Raw genomic sequence first — 20,483 nt, 5'->3', positions numbered from 1 at the left:
TTATCCCATAAAGCTAAATAATGTCAAATTGTCATGACAAAGACACTGACAGGTTATGATGTATTGGTTTATGTCAAGTTGTCATAACTCGGACATCTCAAACAATGTCATCTTTGCATTAAAAATGACATAACTGAGCGAATGACACTTAATGACAGATGTCATAAACATTCATAAAACCTCCTTCATATTCATGACATGTGTCATGTCATGATTATGAAGGTGTCATGTCAGTCTTATGCACACCCCTTCAAGTAAAGTGTTACCAACAGGGAACATTAAAAAGTCTTTCCATTTTCTCATCTTCCTAAAAACTGCTTAAAATAACACTTTATTTCAACATTTACACTCCTAGTTCAGCCCCTTTGCAAAGCATGATGGGAAGTGAAAATCCTGTTTGATTGAGTCCTGCTTGGGTTTACTTGATTGAAACATGTTATTCCAATATGAAAACATCAAGTTAAGTCAAAGAGTAATCGTTTCAAGTCAATTTAACATGAATCAATCACATTTAAACCAGAAACCTGATACAATGGTGTTGAATCAAAATACATTGTTTAAATAAACTGAACAGCATCAAAAAATCTTTTTTTTGAGTGTATGTTTATATTATGTTATCGACAAATGAAATACCTTGGGCATGCTAGTCTTGCTATCCATTACAAAGTTCCAGTCTTTCCCATTCAGGCTGTGTGCTAGGCGATACTTCCGTACGAAAGCCCGGTTCTCTGAGCTGGTTCCTCCCTCCCCGCTACGCGCTCCTTGGGTTATCACTCCTCGCACCGTCTTGTGTGTCCCGAGGTCCACCTGGAGCCATTCTTCTCCAGCTATAGGCTGGGCAGGGCCGGGAAACCATCCTGATCTACTGGCCACCAGACGTGCTGCTCCAGGGACCCAGTGAAGGTCCCTCACTGAGGAGGCCGAGATCTGGGAATCAGGGAGGAGCCCGGACAGCATTCCCTGGAGCTCTGAACAAGGAGCATCTGAGACGAAATAGAACGAGAGAGATGTACACACCGACTGCAGCCTTCAAATGTTGATATCCAAAGTGTCTTACAATACACTTATTACAGTTTTACCGGGAAATTTGAAGTTAAAGAATAGTTAAGCCTACACTCTAAAAATGCTGGGTTAACACAACCCAATAGCTGGGTTTGTACATATTCAACCCAACTTAAGATATTTTTAACCCATAATTTTTTTTTTAGAGTGTACTGTATCATATTTGAAACACACATTTTGGAGGACTCCAACTGATCTTATAGTACACAATCTACTAGATACCTCCTGTCATCTGATTGAGAGTTTATACTTTTTTTAACAAGTAAAAGGCTTTTTAGAATAATTATAAATGTTCAGGTCGTGGTATACGTGTCTTTTTGTTGTGAAATCTTTACTGTTTTTTTAAAACTGTAAATGTTTAAGTCTTTTATTATTAGAGCTATTTCAAGATGAAGGAACATATTCCTTTTGAGGAATGTTTATTTGTACATCTCTCAATCAGCATTGTATTGAACTGACTGATATGTTGCATTGCATTATAAAAACTACAGAGCTTTGATTATAAAACTAAGCATTTAAGTATCATTTTAAGACATATTATTGGGAGATATAGAGATATATTTGTATATGCATTTTATAAGTAGTCTGCTATACCGTTATAAAGATCTCAATGATTTACATTACAAGCTATCAGAATTGCATCAGATATTTTTGTCCACATAAACATCAGCAACTGTATCAAATTGCATATTTTTGCTCAGTTTGGGTGACTGAATAAAATTGAGCTGTTTTTCACTCAAGTATGAGCTCCATATATCATACTCTATGAGCCATAAAAGCCTGGTGTATCAAATATCACACTCAACAAAATAAACATATGCAAAGCTTTATAACTGAATGTACACAAACACAATCAGATTTGAGATCTTCAACAGAGGAGGCATTTTTTTCCCCCACAAACAGACGATAGTTATCATATAACAACCTCATTAAATTGCATTGAATGGTAAAATGAAACGAAACTAATGAGTCTAAACACTCACCTGTAATCTGGCAACCATAAAGCTCAAAGCGTAGTGCAATGCCGTTATTCCACGTCTGGGGTCGAATACGAACAAAGCGGGCCAGAACGGGCTGAGGAATACGATTTAAAACCACCTCAGATGGGTCAGTGTTGGCATGGAAAATCTGCAAAAGAAAGAAAACACACAACACAGATTACACTTGCTGCAAAGCATCATCAAGTCTATTCATTTAAATCATACATTTTCCACACAAGAACGAGTTCTTCCCAAAGGAAACATATTCTCTCATGATACTCCCATCGCATATTTTGGTTTGATATGCATTAAAAATTAAATTAAATTTCCTTTTTTTAACTTTAGTTAGTGTGTAATGTTGCTGTTTGATCATAAACAACATCTGCAAAGTTACAACGCTCAAAGTTCAATGCAAAGGAAAATATTTTCTTACAAAAACATGCTAGACGATAAGTTGAATCAACTCCACAGCAACTACATAAATTTATCCACTAAACATTCAGAAACGTCCAGTTTCATTCTAAAAGTTGTAACTTCTTCCTGAGTCTCTCCATCAGTGTCGACTCCGGTTTGAACAATGTAAGGCTGAACACCGTTACTGACAATCCTCATTTTGGCTGCGTGAGATTCTCCAGTTTTGTTGTTGTTGAGCAACTGAAGCATGAGCTGTACAGGCTCCACCCACTTTTGGAAAGGGGGCCGGGAGCAGCAGCTCATTTGCATTTAAAGGGACACACACAAAAATTGAGTGTTTTTGCTCACACCCAAATAGGGGCAAATTTGACAAGCTATAATAAATGATCTGTGGGATATTTTGAGCTGAAACTTCACAGAAACATTCTGGGGAAAAGGGGCATAATAGTTCCCCTTTAACTAAAACATTCACATACCAGAACCATAAGAGATCCTACAACTTCTCTGTAAAGTGTGATAAAGACTAGATTAGACTGAATACCAATGAAAATAACTATAGATAAGAGAAGAACTTCCCATGTAGAGTCAAATGGTTGACAGATAACTGAAATGTAAACCCACAGGACCTCAAAATTAGGAAAACAGAAGACGTGCAGTGAGTGAGCTTGAGGTTACATAACAGGTATTACGACAGATCTATCAAAGCTAGAGGATAAGAATTATGGCTGCCTAGAGGTACATAAACAATGTTTCAAAAGCTACTGAAAGTAGCACTGCATAATCTTCACAATGATTTATACAACAGTCCCAACAAAGAAATTGTTGAGGAGTAACTTGCATTTTAGATACAGTATTGACAGTTCTTGTCTGTTCTTGCCTGCCACTAACGAAACTTAGCTCTAAACAAAGCCACGACAGAATCAGCTGTTGCACATCTTCGAAGCAACACACAGCAGCAGCGTTTCTGAATGAATCAATGATTCAGATAATTCAGCGACTCACTCATGTAAGACTGTTGCTGAAATCGGAACTGCATACTAGCATACTACTTTTACTATTTCTGCCATAGAAAGATATGGTAAACGTAAGAGTAATATGCGATTCTGAATTGTCACTTGTTTTGTAATGAATCTGTGTTTTGAACGAATCCTATGAGAATCCTTCTTCACGCATTTAGTGAAGTAATCGGGAGAGTGAATGATTCAATATTTTAACGACTCACTCATAAAGACGGCCCCTTTGAACAAATGGGATGAGTGAATGATTTTTGAACCCACTCATAATGAATCAGTCCTGAATGAATCAGTGTTTTTGAATGAATCGGCTGAATGATTAACTAGACTTCATAAAACTGACCGGATTCATAAAACCAGTAGCTTTGTCTGAAATAGCCTAATTCCCTACTATATAGTAGGCGAAAAACAGTATGTGACCAAAGACAGCACTTATAAAGAGTAGGCAAAAAGTACCTGGATTACCTTCTACTGAAGTATGCATATGATGGACGCTTTACTATCCCATGAGGCCACGGGAGAGGATTTGTAAATGGCGGTAAGTCACATGACAATGACAATATGGCAAATGAAGTACGTACGGATTACATTCATTCTACACACATTTATACTATATAGAACATACTTTTTAGCGTTCGCAAAGTACATACTCAAGATAGAATGTGATTTCGGAGACAGACTTAACAGGTGACTAAGACCATTTATGTGTTTTGTTCATGAGTGAATCACTGTTTTAAACAAACTGGTTAAGTAAATGATTCAATGACTCAGTCATAAAGATGGTTGTCCCAATTCACCAACTTATACTATGTCCTAAAAATAGGTTCTGATTTTGTGAAGATAACGTACTTTAGAGTGTGTAGCAGAATAGTGGGCAAGCTTGGGACATACTAATATATTAACTAATAATAACTGTGCCTTTAACAGATTGTTTGCACTTTAACAGTTGTGTGCATCCTCTCACTGCTTACACTGCCCTGTCTATCATCTTGTAACAGCTAAAATCATGTGTTGTGTGTATATAATATATATATATATATATATATATATATATATATATATATATATATATATATATATATATACACAGAGGAGATTGGAACTTATGACTGTTAAAACAGTTCACATCCGTGTTCTTCCATCCATGTGGGAGGTTCAGCGATGGATGTGTCTTAGCCAACCGAAAACATTCCTCACCTGAGATGAAGTGTAACATAGGCCAAGATGGGCTGTAAGGGCTTTCAAAAGTGAACACACACACACAAACACACACACAAGTATCCTGGCTCACTTACAAAGCTGTGACTATGACCGACACCAGTGATGCAGTGAAACGGGCTGATTAAGTCAAGTGGCACTAGAAAAAGTAGTGGATTAGACGAAGACAAACAAAGAGTCTTTTGAGCTCGTTTTCACCACAGTTAAATTTACCCCTGTGCCTTTTTCCCCAAGGCCTAAACCTCATTCATCCCCATTGTTCGTCTCATCCTCTCCATCCAGTGGCCACAAGTCACGTCCCATCAAGAGTTACGGGCTCTGGGCAGAGTAATCCATATGGAAGAATCCCTTTTCTGTGCTCTATGCTCAAGGCTACAAATACTCAGTGTCAGTGAGTGTGTGTGTATTCCCAGCAGGGGAATTCGGCACACTCACAAAGGACCACACTCATAATGCTTCAATGATGCAGTGGCACAAGGATGGAGAGGTGGGGGGAAGGTTTTCTCGAGCCCTTTTTTTAAATGCTGATCTCGAGTGTGTTGTGGCTGCTGAAGCCAGACAGACAAGACAGCCGACTAGACGGATGACCCCTTTCCAGATGCTGGAATAAGACGCATTCAGCCGTCCAACTCTGTGGCAAAACAACGCGGCAGCTCCGCAAGAGTTCACGGATAACGATGGAAGAGAAGACAGAGGTTAAACGAAAGAGATGGGAGGAGGAGCGCAGGGTCTGAGAGATGATAACATAGACCAATCAACAAGACGGAAAAATCATAGGGAAGAAAATATCATAGATACCAGGACAATTGGGAATATATGAGAAAGACGGACTGGCCCATAGTCAGAGTAAATGGCATATTGGTTGAGTGGGACAGAATTACAGTCTGTTCACTGGGACTCATTCCTTTCTGTATAAATTTTCCATATAACAACACTGATAAAAACAGGTTTACTTTGAAGCTACTATCTTTACTATCTTTAAAAATTGCTAATAAATTACACAAATAATTACAAAGAAAAGGCAAGGAGCACATTTTGAAGCAGATAGACTAGCATTTTCTTTAAAGGTGCCCTAGAATTAAAAATTGAATTTATCTTGGCATAGTTGAATAACAAGAGTTCAGTACATGGAAATGACATACAGTGAGTCTCAAACTCCATTGTTTCCTCCTTCTTATGTAAATCTCATTTGTTTAAAAGACCTCCGGAAAACAGGCGAATCTCAACATAACACTGACTGTTACGTAATTGTCGGGATCATTAATATGTACGCCCCCAATATTTGCATATGCCAACTCATGTTCAAGCATTAGACAAGGCAGAACGTCTGGATCTGTGCACAGCTGAATCATCAGACTAGGTAAGCAAGCAAGGATAATAGCGAAAAATGGCAGATGGAGCGATAATAACTGACATGATCCATGATTACATGATATTTTTAGTGATATTTGTAAATTGTCTTTATAAATGTTTTGTTAGCATGTTGCTAATGTACTGTTAAATGTGGTTACCATCGTTTATTATGGATTCACGGAGACAAGAGCCGTCGCTATTTTCATTTTTAAACACTTGTATAATGCATAAACACAACTTCATTCTTTATAAATCTCTCCAACAGTGTGTAATGTTAGCTTTAGCCACGGAGCATAGCCTCAAACTCATTCAGAATCAAATATAAACACCCAAATAAATACTATACTCACATGACCCGAAGCATGCATGCAGCATACATGACGAACATCTTGTAAAGATCCATTTGAGGGTTATATTAGCTGTGTGAACTTTGTAAATGCACTGTATTATAGAGTCGCGAGCTCGATGGGCAGGGAGCACGAGATTTAAAGGGTCAGCAGCCCCTGAATCGGTGCATAGTTAATGATGCCTCAAAATAGGCAGTTAAAAAAATTAATTTAAAAAAATCTTGGGGGTATTTTGAGCTGAAACTTCACAGACACATTCAGGGGACACCTTAGACTTATATTACATCTTGTAAAAAAAAAACGTTTGATGGCACCTTTAAAACATACTCCAATAATCTTTTACAGCTTTGAAAAATAATTTTGACAGAGTAAATTATATTAATAACATATCAAATGTATTTGTAAATCATTCATAAAACCGTTGTAAATTTCAATGTAAATTATTTGTAAAACCATTTTTACGTACATTTAGGTGACACTGCATTGTAAATTGCTTGTAAATCCGTTCTTACGTAAATTTACGTAACAAATTTGCATGAAAATCAATTTAAAAAATGTGCACTTTATGTGCAATTTCTGTGTATACAATTTGTAATAATTTCTACACAAAAAAATAAATAATGAATTTATTCAACAACCATTCATGTGTAACTCCTATGCAATTATTTTCTGTGTAAAATGTGCATAAAACAATTTTTACATTAATTTACATAACACATTTCTGTGCAAATTATTTGTAAAACCATTTGCATGTACATTTTTGTGTTTAATGAATGTAGCGCTTATTTTTTGTACCTGCAGTGTAAAAAATTATTTTCATGATTTGTCATCACAACATTTTTTCTTTTGTCAAATCAATTTAGATAATTAACGTAGTTCAGATAACATAATATTTTGAGTTTCTGCTGATTAAATCAATCGCCTTCATTGTATTTTTAATTTCAATGAACTCAGGTAACTTACTTTTTTAAGTTAAACCAACCATTCTTTTTTACAGTGTGTGTTGTAAAAACACTGAAATTATGTAGTTGCACACATTTTCGCTAAAAAAATGACTTGTGAAAATTAAACATAACCACATAACCTCAAGATAGTCCAACATGAAAGAATCGTAATTCCTTTTTCCACCAGTCTTGCTGTTTTGTTCATCAAATGTCATCTACTAAGATATATTAGACACAAGAAAATACCAAATATGTAGATCAAACACAAGACATAAGGAAAATAAATATGGTACAGTTTAAGAGCAGTCAAGAGGTCGAATTGCTTATGGTTAATGCATTCAGGTTTTCTTCACCTGCTAAGATCAAAGATTCCATCAGTGGTTCAGCGGCGATCTTTGACCCCTGTCAATAAGCCTAGTTACACAGTTCAAAGGTTAATTAAGATCATAAAGAGGTCTGAGCAACACGTGATGTCTGACCAAGTCAGCTTGAATAATGACTGTTTCCTGTACGAATCAATCGAAGACCATTTCTCTTTGTTGATAATGGGAGATCTTTCCTATAGGACTGGCCTTTAGAATAACAAGCAGATGGATGGCTTGAGTGTTTGCTAAGAATAGGTTGCGCAATTTAATACAACACACAAATAACCAGTAAACAATTACTGAAAAACCATGAAGACGTGTTGCAAATTGAAATGACACTGCATAAGCAAATTGCAAATAACCTATAGAGCTATAAGCCGTTTAAGCTTTGAGCCATTCAAGTTGGTAAACAAGACCAAAATCTGCCTGACAACAAGAGAGTTGGTGGCGGGGCGGCCCACGGAGGGATGGTTCCACCCATCAAGTTAAAGTAGAACACTAGCTAGGGTAACTAAATAATTAAACCTGCCATGTTGTGGGTCTACGAGTGATAGATCATGAAATTATAAAGACTTTTTCCGCTGTCCCTCCAGTGCTAGGAGGTGAAACCCTGCGTGAGTCCGTCTCCACCCCTGGGCCAGTCAGAACAGACATCCTATGCAGACTGCTAGGGGACAAAAGGTCTCGAGGTGTTTAAGTATTGATGAAAGTCGTGAAAGAGCACGTCTGGCCGAAGACAGGAGGTAATGTGTGTTTTGCTATAAAATACCCAACTTCTGATGTCTGGTGCCAAACCTTTTCAGAGTAATTCTCAGATTTTATCATTTACATTAGAATTCGTATGACATAAAAAATGAAAACTAATAAACGAATAACGTCAATATTGTTTATTAATAATACTCCTATTAATTAATTGTTTCCCCTTTTTGTTGAATGCCTTTGACCTAAATTATTTACTTAGAGTACCCGAAGATGCAAATAATTTTTTTAAAGGTGCCCTAGATTGTTTTTTTACAAGATGTAATATAAGTCCTAGGTGTCCCCTGAATGTGTCTCAAAATACCCCATAGATTTTTTTTTTATTAATTTTTTTAACTGCCTATTTTGGGGCATCATTAACTATGCACTGATTTTTTCAGCGCGCCGCCCCTTTAAGAGATGCGCTCCATCTGCCCCACGAGCTCTCGACTATATATACATCGCATAATCAAAGTTCACACAGCTAATATAACCCTCAAATGGATCTTTACAAGATGTTCGTCATGCATGCTGTATGCATGCTTCGAATTATGTGAGTAAAGTATTTATTTAGATGGTTACGTTTGATTCTGTGTGAGTTTGAGGCTATGCTCTGTGGGTAAAGTTAACATTACACACTGTTGGAGAGATTTATAAAGAATGAAGTTGTGTTTATGAATTATACAGACAGCAAGTGTTTAAAAATGAAAATATCAACGACTCTCGTCTCCGTGAATACAGTAAGAAACGATGGTAACTTTAACCACATTTAACAGTACATTAGCAACATGCTAATGAAACATTTAGAAAGACAATTTACAAATATCACTAAAAATATCATGTTATCATGGATCATGTCAGTTATTATTGCTCCATCTGCCATTTTTCGCTGTTGTTCTTGCTTGCTTACCTAGTCTGATGATTCTGCTGTGCACAGATCCAGACGTTAATACTGCCTTTCCTTGTCTAATGCGTCGAATGGGCTGGCATTATGCAAATATTGGGGTCATACATATTAATGATCCCGACTGTTACGTAACAGTCGGTGTTATGTTGAGATCCGAGTGTTTTCCGGAAGTCTTTTAAACAAATGAGATTTACATAAGAAGGAGGAAACAATGGGGTTTGAAACTCAATGTATGTCTTTTCCATGTACTGAACTCTTGTTATTCAACTATGCCGAGGTAAATTCAAATTCTGATTCTAGGGCACCTTTAACCAATAAAAAAACTAAAAAAAAAATGAAATGTCTTCCTCTCAGTAAAAATAATTAAAAATATATTTAATATATTTAATGTCAAATAAATGCAATAAAATTAATCGCAATAGTCCAAAACAGATTGAATAAATCTAAATAAAAATATTTAGTTTTCAATAAATATAAATAATGATATATTTAATGTCAAATAAATAATAAATAATAATTATAATAAATTATAATAATAAATTGCAAATAAAATAGTCTAAAAAAGTTGTCTAAACAAACAAACAAATAAACAAACAGCCAAAATGAAAAAAAAAATAAAAATAAAAAAGTCTTAACTTGATTAACCAGCTACACCAGAAATAATACGTTGGACAACCAGCTAAACCAGCACCACACCAGCACTAACCAGCTAAACCACTAAAATGGACATTTCTGCTAAGGTGAGTCTTTTCAGCAGGCTTTCGTCAAATCAAATCTATCTTTCCTTTCTTTATCCACCTGTTTTCTCTCACTCTCCTCTAGATGAAGATGTTGACAGTAGAAGCTGGTTCCGGTTGGCGGCTCACCAGCCTAAAGCATCGTCTTGAAGAGCAGGAAAACAGACAGTGTGTGTGAGAGAGGGAGAGAGAGAGAGAGAATGAAATGCTCTCACTACTGAACAATACCTGCTCCCCCTCCACTGAGCTTTCTCTCAATGGGGGAAAGAAATGACAAGACTCCCCCCTTAAACCCAATTTCTTCTCATCTTTTCATTTCCCATCTTCCTTCATCTTTGTGTCTCTCCTTCCATCCTTTTCAACTCTCCCAGTCGTCACTTCTCTGTCACAAGCAGTGAATGCAGAGGCTAAATGGCTTTATATGCTATATTCATCATGTATCAAGTGAGCATGTGACAGATTTATTACTTGCTGTCCACGAGGGATTTATAGGAATTTCAATAATAAACAGTATACGTTGCAATTTTTCATGCTTGAGGAACCTTTTTGCCATTTATTGACGCATCTGTGCAAAAATACTGGGTGGTACAGTTTATTGAATATTCATGAAAGATGTGTTGTTATAAATCAAATTAAGCAAAAAGGGGAATAATGTGATATTTTAAGGCGCTTTTATTCTCAGAATAAGGTACAAGAACAAGTACAAGAATACTAAAACAGATGTTTTAGAAGCATCTTTGATTTAAACGTCAGTAGCAAAAATGAATCAGTGAATCAGTTCAAACTGTCTAAGTGAATCAATTCAAAATTCCGTTAGATCTTACATTAAATCTTAGATCTTACAAGCTAAAATGATGATTTCTCTTATTGATTTTTTTTTTTAAATATGCATGGAATATCATGAGAAGGGTGGAAAATATCAATATATATACAGTCCCCTCCAAAAGTATTGGAACAGTGAGGACTATTCCTTTATTTTTTCTGTAGACTGAAAACATTTGGGTTTGACATCAAACAATTTATATGAGACAAAAGATCAACATTTCAGCTTTTATTTCCAGGTATTTACATCTGGATCTGATACACAACTTAGAAGATATAACCTTTTGTTTGAACCCACCCATTTCTCATGTGACCAAAAGTATTGGAACAGATTAACTTAAAATAGATTAAAGTGAATAAGACTTAATATTTAGTTGAAAATCCTTTGCTTGCAATAACTGCATCAAGCCTATGACCCATTGACATCACCAAACTTTTGCATTCTTCTTTTGTAATGCTTTTCCAGGCTTCCACTGCAGCCTCTTTCAGTTGTTGTTTGTTTTGGGGGGTTACTCCCTTCAGTCTCTTTTTTAGCAGGTAAAATGCATGCTCTATAGGGTTTAAGTCTGGAGATTGACTTGGCCAGTCTAAAACCTTCCACTTTTTGCCTCTGATGAACTCCTTTGTTGCTTTGGCACTGTGTTTTGGGTCATTATCTTGCTGCATGATGAAGGATCTCCCAATCAGTTTGGTTGCATTTTTCTGTAAATTGGCAGACAAAATGTTTCTGTACACTTCAGAGTTCATTTTGCTGCTGCCATCATGTGTTACATCATCAATGAAGATCAATGAGCCCGTCCCAGAAGAAGCCATGCAAGCCCAAGCCATGACATTACCTCCACCGTGTTTCACAGATGAGCTTGTATGTTTGGGGTCATGAGCAGATCCTTTTTTTCTCCAAACTTTAGCCTTTCCATCACTTTGGTAGAGGTTAATCTTTGTCTCATCAGTCCATAAAACTTTGCCCCAGAATGTTTGAGGCTTGTCTCTGTAGTTTTTGGCAAATTCCAGCCTGGCCTTCTTATTCTTCTTGCTAATGAGAGGTTTGCATCTTCTGGTGTAGCCTCTGTACTTTTGTTCATGAAGTCTTCTGCGGACAGTAGACTGTGATACCTTCACTCCTGCCCTCTTGAGGTTGTTGCTGATGTCACTAACAGTTGTTTTAGGGTCTTTCTTTACAGCTCTCACAATGTTTCTGTCGTCAACAGCTGATGTTTTTCTTGGTCTACCCATTCGAGGTCTGTTACTTAGTACACCAGTGGTTTCTTTCTTCTTCAGGACATTCCAAATGGTTGTACTTGCTATGGTCAATGTTTGTGCAATGGCTCTGATTGATTTTCCATCTTCTCTCAGCTTCACAATTGCTTGTTTTTCACCCATAGACAGCTCTCTGGTTTTCATGTTGGTTACACGTCTAACTATAAATGCAGTCTGCACAGGCAAAACCCAAATCTGAAACTGAGTGCAGACATTTAGTGCTATTTATTGTTTGAATAATCAATGTAATAGGACACACCAGGGCAACAAAACACACCTGTCAGTCACATGTTCCAATACTTTTGGTCACATGAGAAATGGGTGGGTTCAAACAAAAGGTTATATCTTCTAAGTTGTGTATCAGATCCAGATGTAAATACCTGGAAATAAAAGCTGAAATGTTGATCTTTTGTCTCATATAAATTGTTTGATGTCAAACCCAAATGTTTTCAGTCTACAGAAAAAATAAAGGAATAGTCCTCACTGTTCCAATACTTTTGGAGGGGACTGTATATTACTGTTATTTTTTTTAATCTCCAGCCCTAGTGTACACTTATGAGTCTACATGGCTCAAGTACATTTGATAAATACAAATAATTAGAAAAGTATTAGAAATATATAGCTCAATATTGAATACTTCCACAATGATTTTGGAATGTATAATATTGCTATATTAAATAATAGGTAACATCATGAATATACAGTATATTTATATGAATTTATTTATGTATAAATTTGTGTTACATTGCCCAGCACTATTAGATTTCCAATTTAGCATCTAGTAGGGCTGGGGGAGTTTTTGCATCACTAATTCATTTTAAATTGTTATTTGAGAACAGTTGGGTTTATCAAAAAGCTTTTGATAACTTTTTGCCAGAATGGTCTGAAGATGATCTGAACCAATTTTGATGAAAATACATTGATCATAAATTGATCTTCATGTTCAGAATGAAAAATAATGATGAACAATTCAGTTACCAGTATACAAACAAACCATTTTAACTATTTACATCCCACGCCTATCATAAAAGTGGTTTGGGACCAGGATTAAGTTCGGAGCTCTAACCCAGACATGTCTGCAGGTCAATACTACTTTCACGTGCGACTCATTCCCAAACAGGAGACTAATCTTTTAATCAAAAGCAGATCCACTAAAAAGATGACCAAAAGGTTAATCCTAGCACTTTTATTACACGGCGCCCCTCGGCGTAACGTACAGTTAAAATGCATAAGCATCTTTCCGAGGCTCTGATTAAACTGTGGCCAATGCGGTTACAGTGGGATTAGTTGTCACGAAATGAGAAAGACGAACTTTCAAGTGGTGGACAGCATCAAAACAAACAGAGATTAGGATGTCATTGGGCAGGCGGGGTAAATGAAGCAACGGCGGTTGATTGATGCTTTAATTACTAGCTGCGCTAACGCTAGCCAAACAAAAGCATTTCTGTCGGGTTTGCTCAGTTGTGTCCTCATCATAATTTGACTTTGCCGCAATAATCTTCACAACCCAAATGCTCTATATCCGTCTTAAATATATTTTTTGATGGAGTTACTGAGGGTTGTCCAAAGCTCCGTGATTGAATTTGGGAAATTCCTGCCTTCTTCAAATTCCTGCAGTCTTAATAGGATCAGTCTAGAAAGGAAAAATGATTTGAAACACAGTCTTTTCTGGTCTTCAAATGGGTCAAAGTCACAAAACCAAGCCCTGAATTCCGACAACGTATGAACACGTATCAGCATATCCCACGCAGGTCCAGGTGTGACCGGTCACGCAGGTGTGTTTACGGCAGGTAGCTCACAGGCATTAGGAACGGCCAGAGAGATAAGGGCGCATAAAGGGCCGCATTGTTCCCAAACAACAGATAACCATCTCTCAACTTATTCCCATGTCACTTTCTCTGTTCAGACCAACAAAGTTCACCTGGAACTAGAGTTACTTCTTTCTGCAGATGCTCAACTGCCTCCTACAGCAGTTCATTTCAATAGATTTGAGCTAAAACAGAATATTTAACCACTGTTTCCATTAGAACAATATATATATATATATATATATATATATATATATATATATATATATATATATATATATATATGAAAACAAAGGTCTAATGGTAGATTTGGGAAGGGATGGTGGTTAAAATCTTTTAGTGTAATATATAGTTAAACATCTTGGTCCACAAAATCACAGTTCTTCCTTGTGGATTGTTGGGTTCATGTTTATGTGACCACGCTGGATTCACAAAACTGTATTAAGTTTCTAAATTTGGTCACACTTGGTCCAATTCTCACTATTAACTAACTATTATCTATGACTTTTGCCTTAATAAACCCCTAATCACTGCTTATTAATAGTTAAGGTAGTTGTTAAGTTTAGGTATTGAGTAGGATTAAGGGATGTAGAATATGATCATGCAGAAAAAGGCATTAATATGAGCTTTATAAGTACTAATAAACAGCCAATATCCTAGTAATATGCATGCTAATAAGCAACTAGTTAATAGTGAGAATTGGACTCTAAACTAAAGTGTTACCCTAAATTATAATCTGCTAACTGGTACACTTTGCATGCTTTTTAAAGATTTTTTTTTTTAATTAACTTCCAAACTTCCAAAATTGGAACACAATTTAGTAAGACAATATTGATTATCTAACAATTTTAGAGTCCAAATAATTTTGTAAAATATATTTTGAATACGAAAAAATGTTTCGTACAGTTTCTTTACAGATTTTCTTGAATCCAGCCCGTGTTCACTGGGTATTTTGCCACTTGTAAACACATAGAGAACACAAACGTATCATATGATCCTTGCCTTATGGTTTTTGCCATGCCGATACATCATCCAGTCCTCTCCATTAGTGCTGACTTCCAGTTTGAAGGTGGTGACATAGTAGGACTTAAGGGTCTCCTTGGAGATGGCTCCTTGGGTAGCGATCCCGGTCAGAACCTTGAGGAACTGAAGATCCACCTGGGAAAGGAAGGTGATTGATGAAAGTGGGAAATAGGGAGCGATAACAATGCCCGACTGATCGGACCAAATTTAGTTTCTTTTGACAGCCGATCAATGAGGATTTCTGATGTGAGTAATGAACAGTTCCTTTGCAGTTTATAAATAAAATCTTGAACATGTATTGAGAGGATGTGGAGAACAAGTTAATTCTTCCTAGTGACGCCATATCTGTGACTGGAAAAAAAAACAAGGGCACTATTTTAAAGAATAAGCTCCTCAACGGCGATTTTACCACGGTAAACCTTTACAATTCAGCATGAAAACCATCTACAGACACAGTAAACAGGATAATCAACTTAACAACAACACCCTAGAATCATGGAAGTGACTTTTACATGGCAATATAAAAAAATGTGTTGTTTTTTTTTAAACGGTGACAACTGCAAATTTAAAAAAAAAAAAAAAAAAAACATTTATTTATGCAAATAAACAATGATAAACTATAATTGCTATATTTTAGATTTATTTATGCAAAAAAGAATAATCAAATATAAACAATTTGTTTTTTAAATGTGACATTTAGTTTGTTAGCCTAGCTGTATTTTAATGCTGCTTTAATTACATTTTAATGCTAATTGCATATATCATACATTGCATACGTGATATAATTCTTGATTCATCTGTATATATCATATCATATTTTATAAACAATTTGCAATTATAGTGGAATTCAACATAATGATGCATCACTGTCTAATTAAAACTCCCTGACCTCTGCACATACCGGCAGTGCCGTCTTTGCTCATCTGTCAAATGTAAGAAGGAAAGGCGCCCAGACCCTCATGCTATCAGGATCCTGGATGCAGGTGAGGGTGTGGGGACGAACTCTGAAATCAATAGCACTGGAGAAGGTTGCTAACTACGGATTTCTCTAGACTGTCCTCATCCATCATCGAGCAGTTAGCATCACAGCAACCTTCCATGCATTATCGGTCTGCACCAACACAACAAACGCAGCGCTCAAGCTAAGGGGCGTATGCTGACGGGCAAGATGGAGTGCTCTATACAGGGTGTAGAAGGGTCTGGAAATGTAGTGGTGTGTAAGAATTTACCACGTGTGTGTGTGTGTGTGTGTGTGTGTGTGAGAGAGAGAGAGAGAGATTGAGAATCCCAGTGGATTAAAGGGAACGAAAGCAAGGACGGAGTAAATAGCATATTTAATGTGATGCAAATGAAAATGAAGTTGTGACGGACAGAATCGTTTATTATGTGTTAATATCATAAAGTCAACAGTAACACTTTAGTTTAGGGTCCTATTCGAAGTATTAACTAGTTTCTTATTATCATGCATATTACTAGGATATTGGCTGTTTATTAGTACTTATAAAGCACATATTAATGCTTTATTCTACATCCCTTAACCCTACCCAGTACCTAAACTTAACAACTTACCTTACTAACTATTAATAAGCAGTAATTAGGAGTTTATTGGGGCAAAAGTCATAGTTAATAGTGAGAATTGGACCCTAACCTAAAGTGTGACCAAGTCAACACAAAACACGTTTGCTATCCATTTTTCATTCATAATATAACATATTTCTATGTTATATATGCTATGCTTTCTTTTTTTTTTTTTTAAAGAAATCAACACTTCTATTCAGCAAAGATGCATTAAATTTATAAAAAAAAAAATGATAGTAATGACATTTATATTGTTACAAATAATTTATATTTCAAATAAATTCATCAAATAATTATATTCATCAAAGAGTAATGTCTGCAGAAAATACTTTGCCATCACAATAGCTTATATATATATATATATATATATATATATATATATATATATATATATATATATATATATATATTAGTGTTGTCAAATGATTAATCGTGATTAATTGCATCCAAAATAAATTAGTTTACATAATGTGTGTACTGTGTATAATTATTGTTTATATAAATATACACACATACATGTATACATATTTAAGAAATATTTACATGTATACATGTACACATATATTTATATTTATATATATATATATAATTTATATTATACTGCAAATAAATATAAACATTTTATATATATAAATATATTTTGTTAAATATACATGCATGTGTATGTATTTATATATACATAATAAATATACACAGTGCACACACATTTTATGTAAACAAACTTATTTTGGATGTGATTGACAATATGTATATATATATATATATATATATATATATATATATATATATATATATATATACTTCTTGAAAAAAACGTAAAAAAAAAACATTTTGTTTTTTCCTGCACATAAAACAGGAATATGTAATAAAGCTGGCTGATTTTGAGTTCATGTTAATTTTAAGGTTCTACATCATGTCTATCTTTTGACATATTTTAATAGAGTATCAGTCAAATGACACCAGGTCTATCTGCAGTAAATCATTTGTAAAACCACCATTCAGTTTAGTGAGCATTTTTATTTAAAAACGTTTTCTGAACAATTATTCTGACATTTTTTTTTTTTTTTTTTGCTGCCACTATTTCATGAATGACCAACTGAACAAATTGTACTTCCATCACTGCAATGCTTTTCGAACGAAATAGATCATCTAATAAAAATGAAATGTTGTAGGTAAAATGTCAAATGCACCAATAATCTCTAATGTGCGATTGGCTCACCTGTATGTATTCCTTGTTACTGTCCTCACCAGGCGTCCAGGCGTTGTCCTCGTTGTTCAGACGGGCCTGACGGGGCTGCCAGCGACCATCATAAAACGAGGTGGAGGCCGAGATCTGATCATCAGAGATCTTACCAGACTCCATTCCAAATGCATTGCTGCAGTGAAATGCTGAATGAGAGAGAAAGAGAGATATTAAAACAAACTAAAACATTTACTTTTTTTACTTTATTTTAAATATTGAAAGATAACTTGAAGTCACAATAGAACATATTCACTTTATTAAATAAATGACCCTTTTTATGACACTCAGAAATGTCACATAATGGGATTTTAAATGTGCTGTGAATGCCATTTCATGACATTTCTATAGAAGCTTGCTTTCGCCAACTGTCGACTTTTTATCTCACAATACCGACTTTTTTTTCCCTGAGAATTGTGTTTATATCTCACAATTCAGACATTAAAACTCGTAATTGTGAGTTTATCTCACAAGAAAAAAGTCAGAATTTCAAGTTATAAAACTGGAATTGTGAGATATAAACATGCAATTGAACTTATTCTCGCAATTGCGTGTTTATTTCTCACAGTTCTGACTTTATAACTCGTATCTGGGTTTATATCACAATTCTGAGAAACAAAAGTCAGAACTGAGAGTTATATACTGAGATATAAACTTGTAATTCTGACTTTTTTTAGTTAGTTATAAACTTGTGAGAAATAAACTCGGGAATAAAGTCAGAAATGCGAGATATAAACTTATAATTGAGAGTGATAAAGTCCAAATAGATATAAACTCAATTCTGAGGAAAAAGGCAGAATTGTGAGATACAAACTTGCAATTGCAAGGGGAAAAGTCAGAAATGTGAAATAAAGTTGCTGCTTTTTTAATTTATTATTGCGTTGTGTTTACATGATCAGAAAGTGATACACTTTACCTTTAAAAAACAAAACACAAATTATACTTACTGTCACTAACTTCCTTGTGAGTCATGTTATAGCGGGCAGAGAAACCATCTTTGGCCACAGCCATGTCAGTATGGAAGGAAAGCGACAGAAGTCCTGTGGAAGACTGGATCTCTGGAGGGATCTTCGTCCCACAGTATCGTCCGATCAGGGGTCCCACTGAACACAAGAACATGTAGGAAAGGGGAAAATGAGCTGATCCCAGATCAGTTAGAGAGGCTAGAAGCGTTTCTTGTGTGAAGAGGATCTGCTGAGGCATCGCGTGCCTCAAATTCCCCCAGATCCAAGGATTATGAGCTTTCCTCACAGTTTTCTCTGATTTTTCCCCTTCTTATCCCTGATTTACTGTCCCTCTCCCTTGCTCCTATGATCCCTAGATGTCAGCACAACAAGAGCTGAGTTTGATCCCAGACTGATAGCGTGTGAGATGGGAAGTGAATAAATTTGGGTTACTGTGCTGGTAGTTGAGATGTTCATAATAGCATGAACTCTATTTGTGGGGCTTGATAAAAACAAAAAATATGAGGGAAAAAGTTTGGAGTTTGGAGTTGGTAAGATGTCTTTGAATGTCTCTTATGCTCACCAAGACTGAATTAATAATACAGTAAAAACAGTGAATTACACTGTTAAACATTGTGAATTATTATTATGATTTATACCATTTTCTATTTGAATATATTTTAAAATGTAATTTTTTCCTGTTATCAATGTTGAAAACAGTTGTACAGCTTCATATTTTGGAGGGATGGATGGATGAATGGATAGAGTTGTTTTGGTGGGATTATGGATGGATGGATGGATGGATGGATGGATGGATGGATGGGATTATGGATGGATGGATGGATGGATGGATGGATGGATGGATGGATGGAATTATGGATGGATGGAATTATGGATGGATGGATGGATGGATGGATGGATGGATGGATGGATGGATGGATGGATGGATGGATGGGGTTGGTTGGTTGGTGGGATTATGGATGGATGGATGGATGGATGGATGGATGGATGGATGGATGGATGGGTTGGTTGGTGGGATTATGGATGGATGGATGGATGGTGGGATGATGGAAAGAAAGAAAGAAAGAAAGAAAGAAAGAAAGAAAGAAAGAAAGAAAGAAAGAAAGAAAGAAAGAAAGAAAGAAAGAAAGAAGACACTAACCTTGTGGTAGACCGTCCCAAACGTCCAGCCAGTCGTACTTGCATTCTCCTTCCCCCATCAGCAAAGGGTCGTTTTCCAGGTCAAAGGTCTGGAAGGTGAGTGTGACCTCCGTCTGAGGAGGAGCGATGATGATGAAGGAGCACTCCAAATTATGAGGGTACTTGTCAGGGAAACCGGGAGACTCAATCACTCCAGTCGGAGCACTGAAATTACGGAAACAGTGCTCGGCTCCTGCAACAGACAGCACAAAAGAGAAATGTGGATTCAGATAACTCTGACAGACAGAAATTAATTAGCACATCATAATTTATCATCATAATAATCATAATATATATATATATATATATATATATATATATATATAGAAGTACATAAAATAATTACATTATAAGCCTTAAAATGACTCATAATATATATTTTACACCTCATTTAATCAGCTTAGTACAATATGTAAACATTCATCTTCAGCTCAGAATCAATGAATAATTTTACATTGTAAATTCAGTTTGCTAAATGAAAACAATATGTTTTTGTCAAAGAGACACATTTCCCCAAGTAAGCAGTTGCTCAA

The 20,483-nt window shown here is 35.7% G+C and overlaps 1 protein-coding gene across 4 annotated transcripts in view; it reads right to left on the bottom strand.

The window, feature by feature from the left end:
- nrp2a (neuropilin 2a) overlaps positions 1-20,483 on the bottom strand; it is a 90,668-nt gene that overhangs the window by 32,987 nt on the left and 37,198 nt on the right. For all 4 annotated transcript variants that reach the window (XM_048198010.1, XM_048198011.1, XM_048198009.1 and 1 more), the window contains 6 exons: positions 19,913-20,143; positions 18,754-18,909; positions 17,786-17,955; positions 14,968-15,123; positions 2,046-2,190; positions 634-983 (listed from right to left, as the gene is read on the bottom strand). In XM_048198010.1, coding sequence (XP_048053967.1) covers positions 634-983; positions 2,046-2,190; positions 14,968-15,123; positions 17,786-17,955; positions 18,754-18,909; positions 19,913-20,143 — 1,208 coding nt within the window. The remainder of the gene's footprint in view (positions 1-633; positions 984-2,045; positions 2,191-14,967; positions 15,124-17,785; positions 17,956-18,753; positions 18,910-19,912; positions 20,144-20,483) is intronic.

Source organism: Megalobrama amblycephala, linkage group LG7 (genome assembly GCF_018812025.1).
Source record: "Megalobrama amblycephala isolate DHTTF-2021 linkage group LG7, ASM1881202v1, whole genome shotgun sequence".
In the NCBI taxonomy this organism is placed as follows: Eukaryota; Metazoa; Chordata; class Actinopteri; order Cypriniformes; family Xenocyprididae; genus Megalobrama; species Megalobrama amblycephala.
This window is presented reverse-complemented; position numbering and strand designations above follow the sequence as displayed.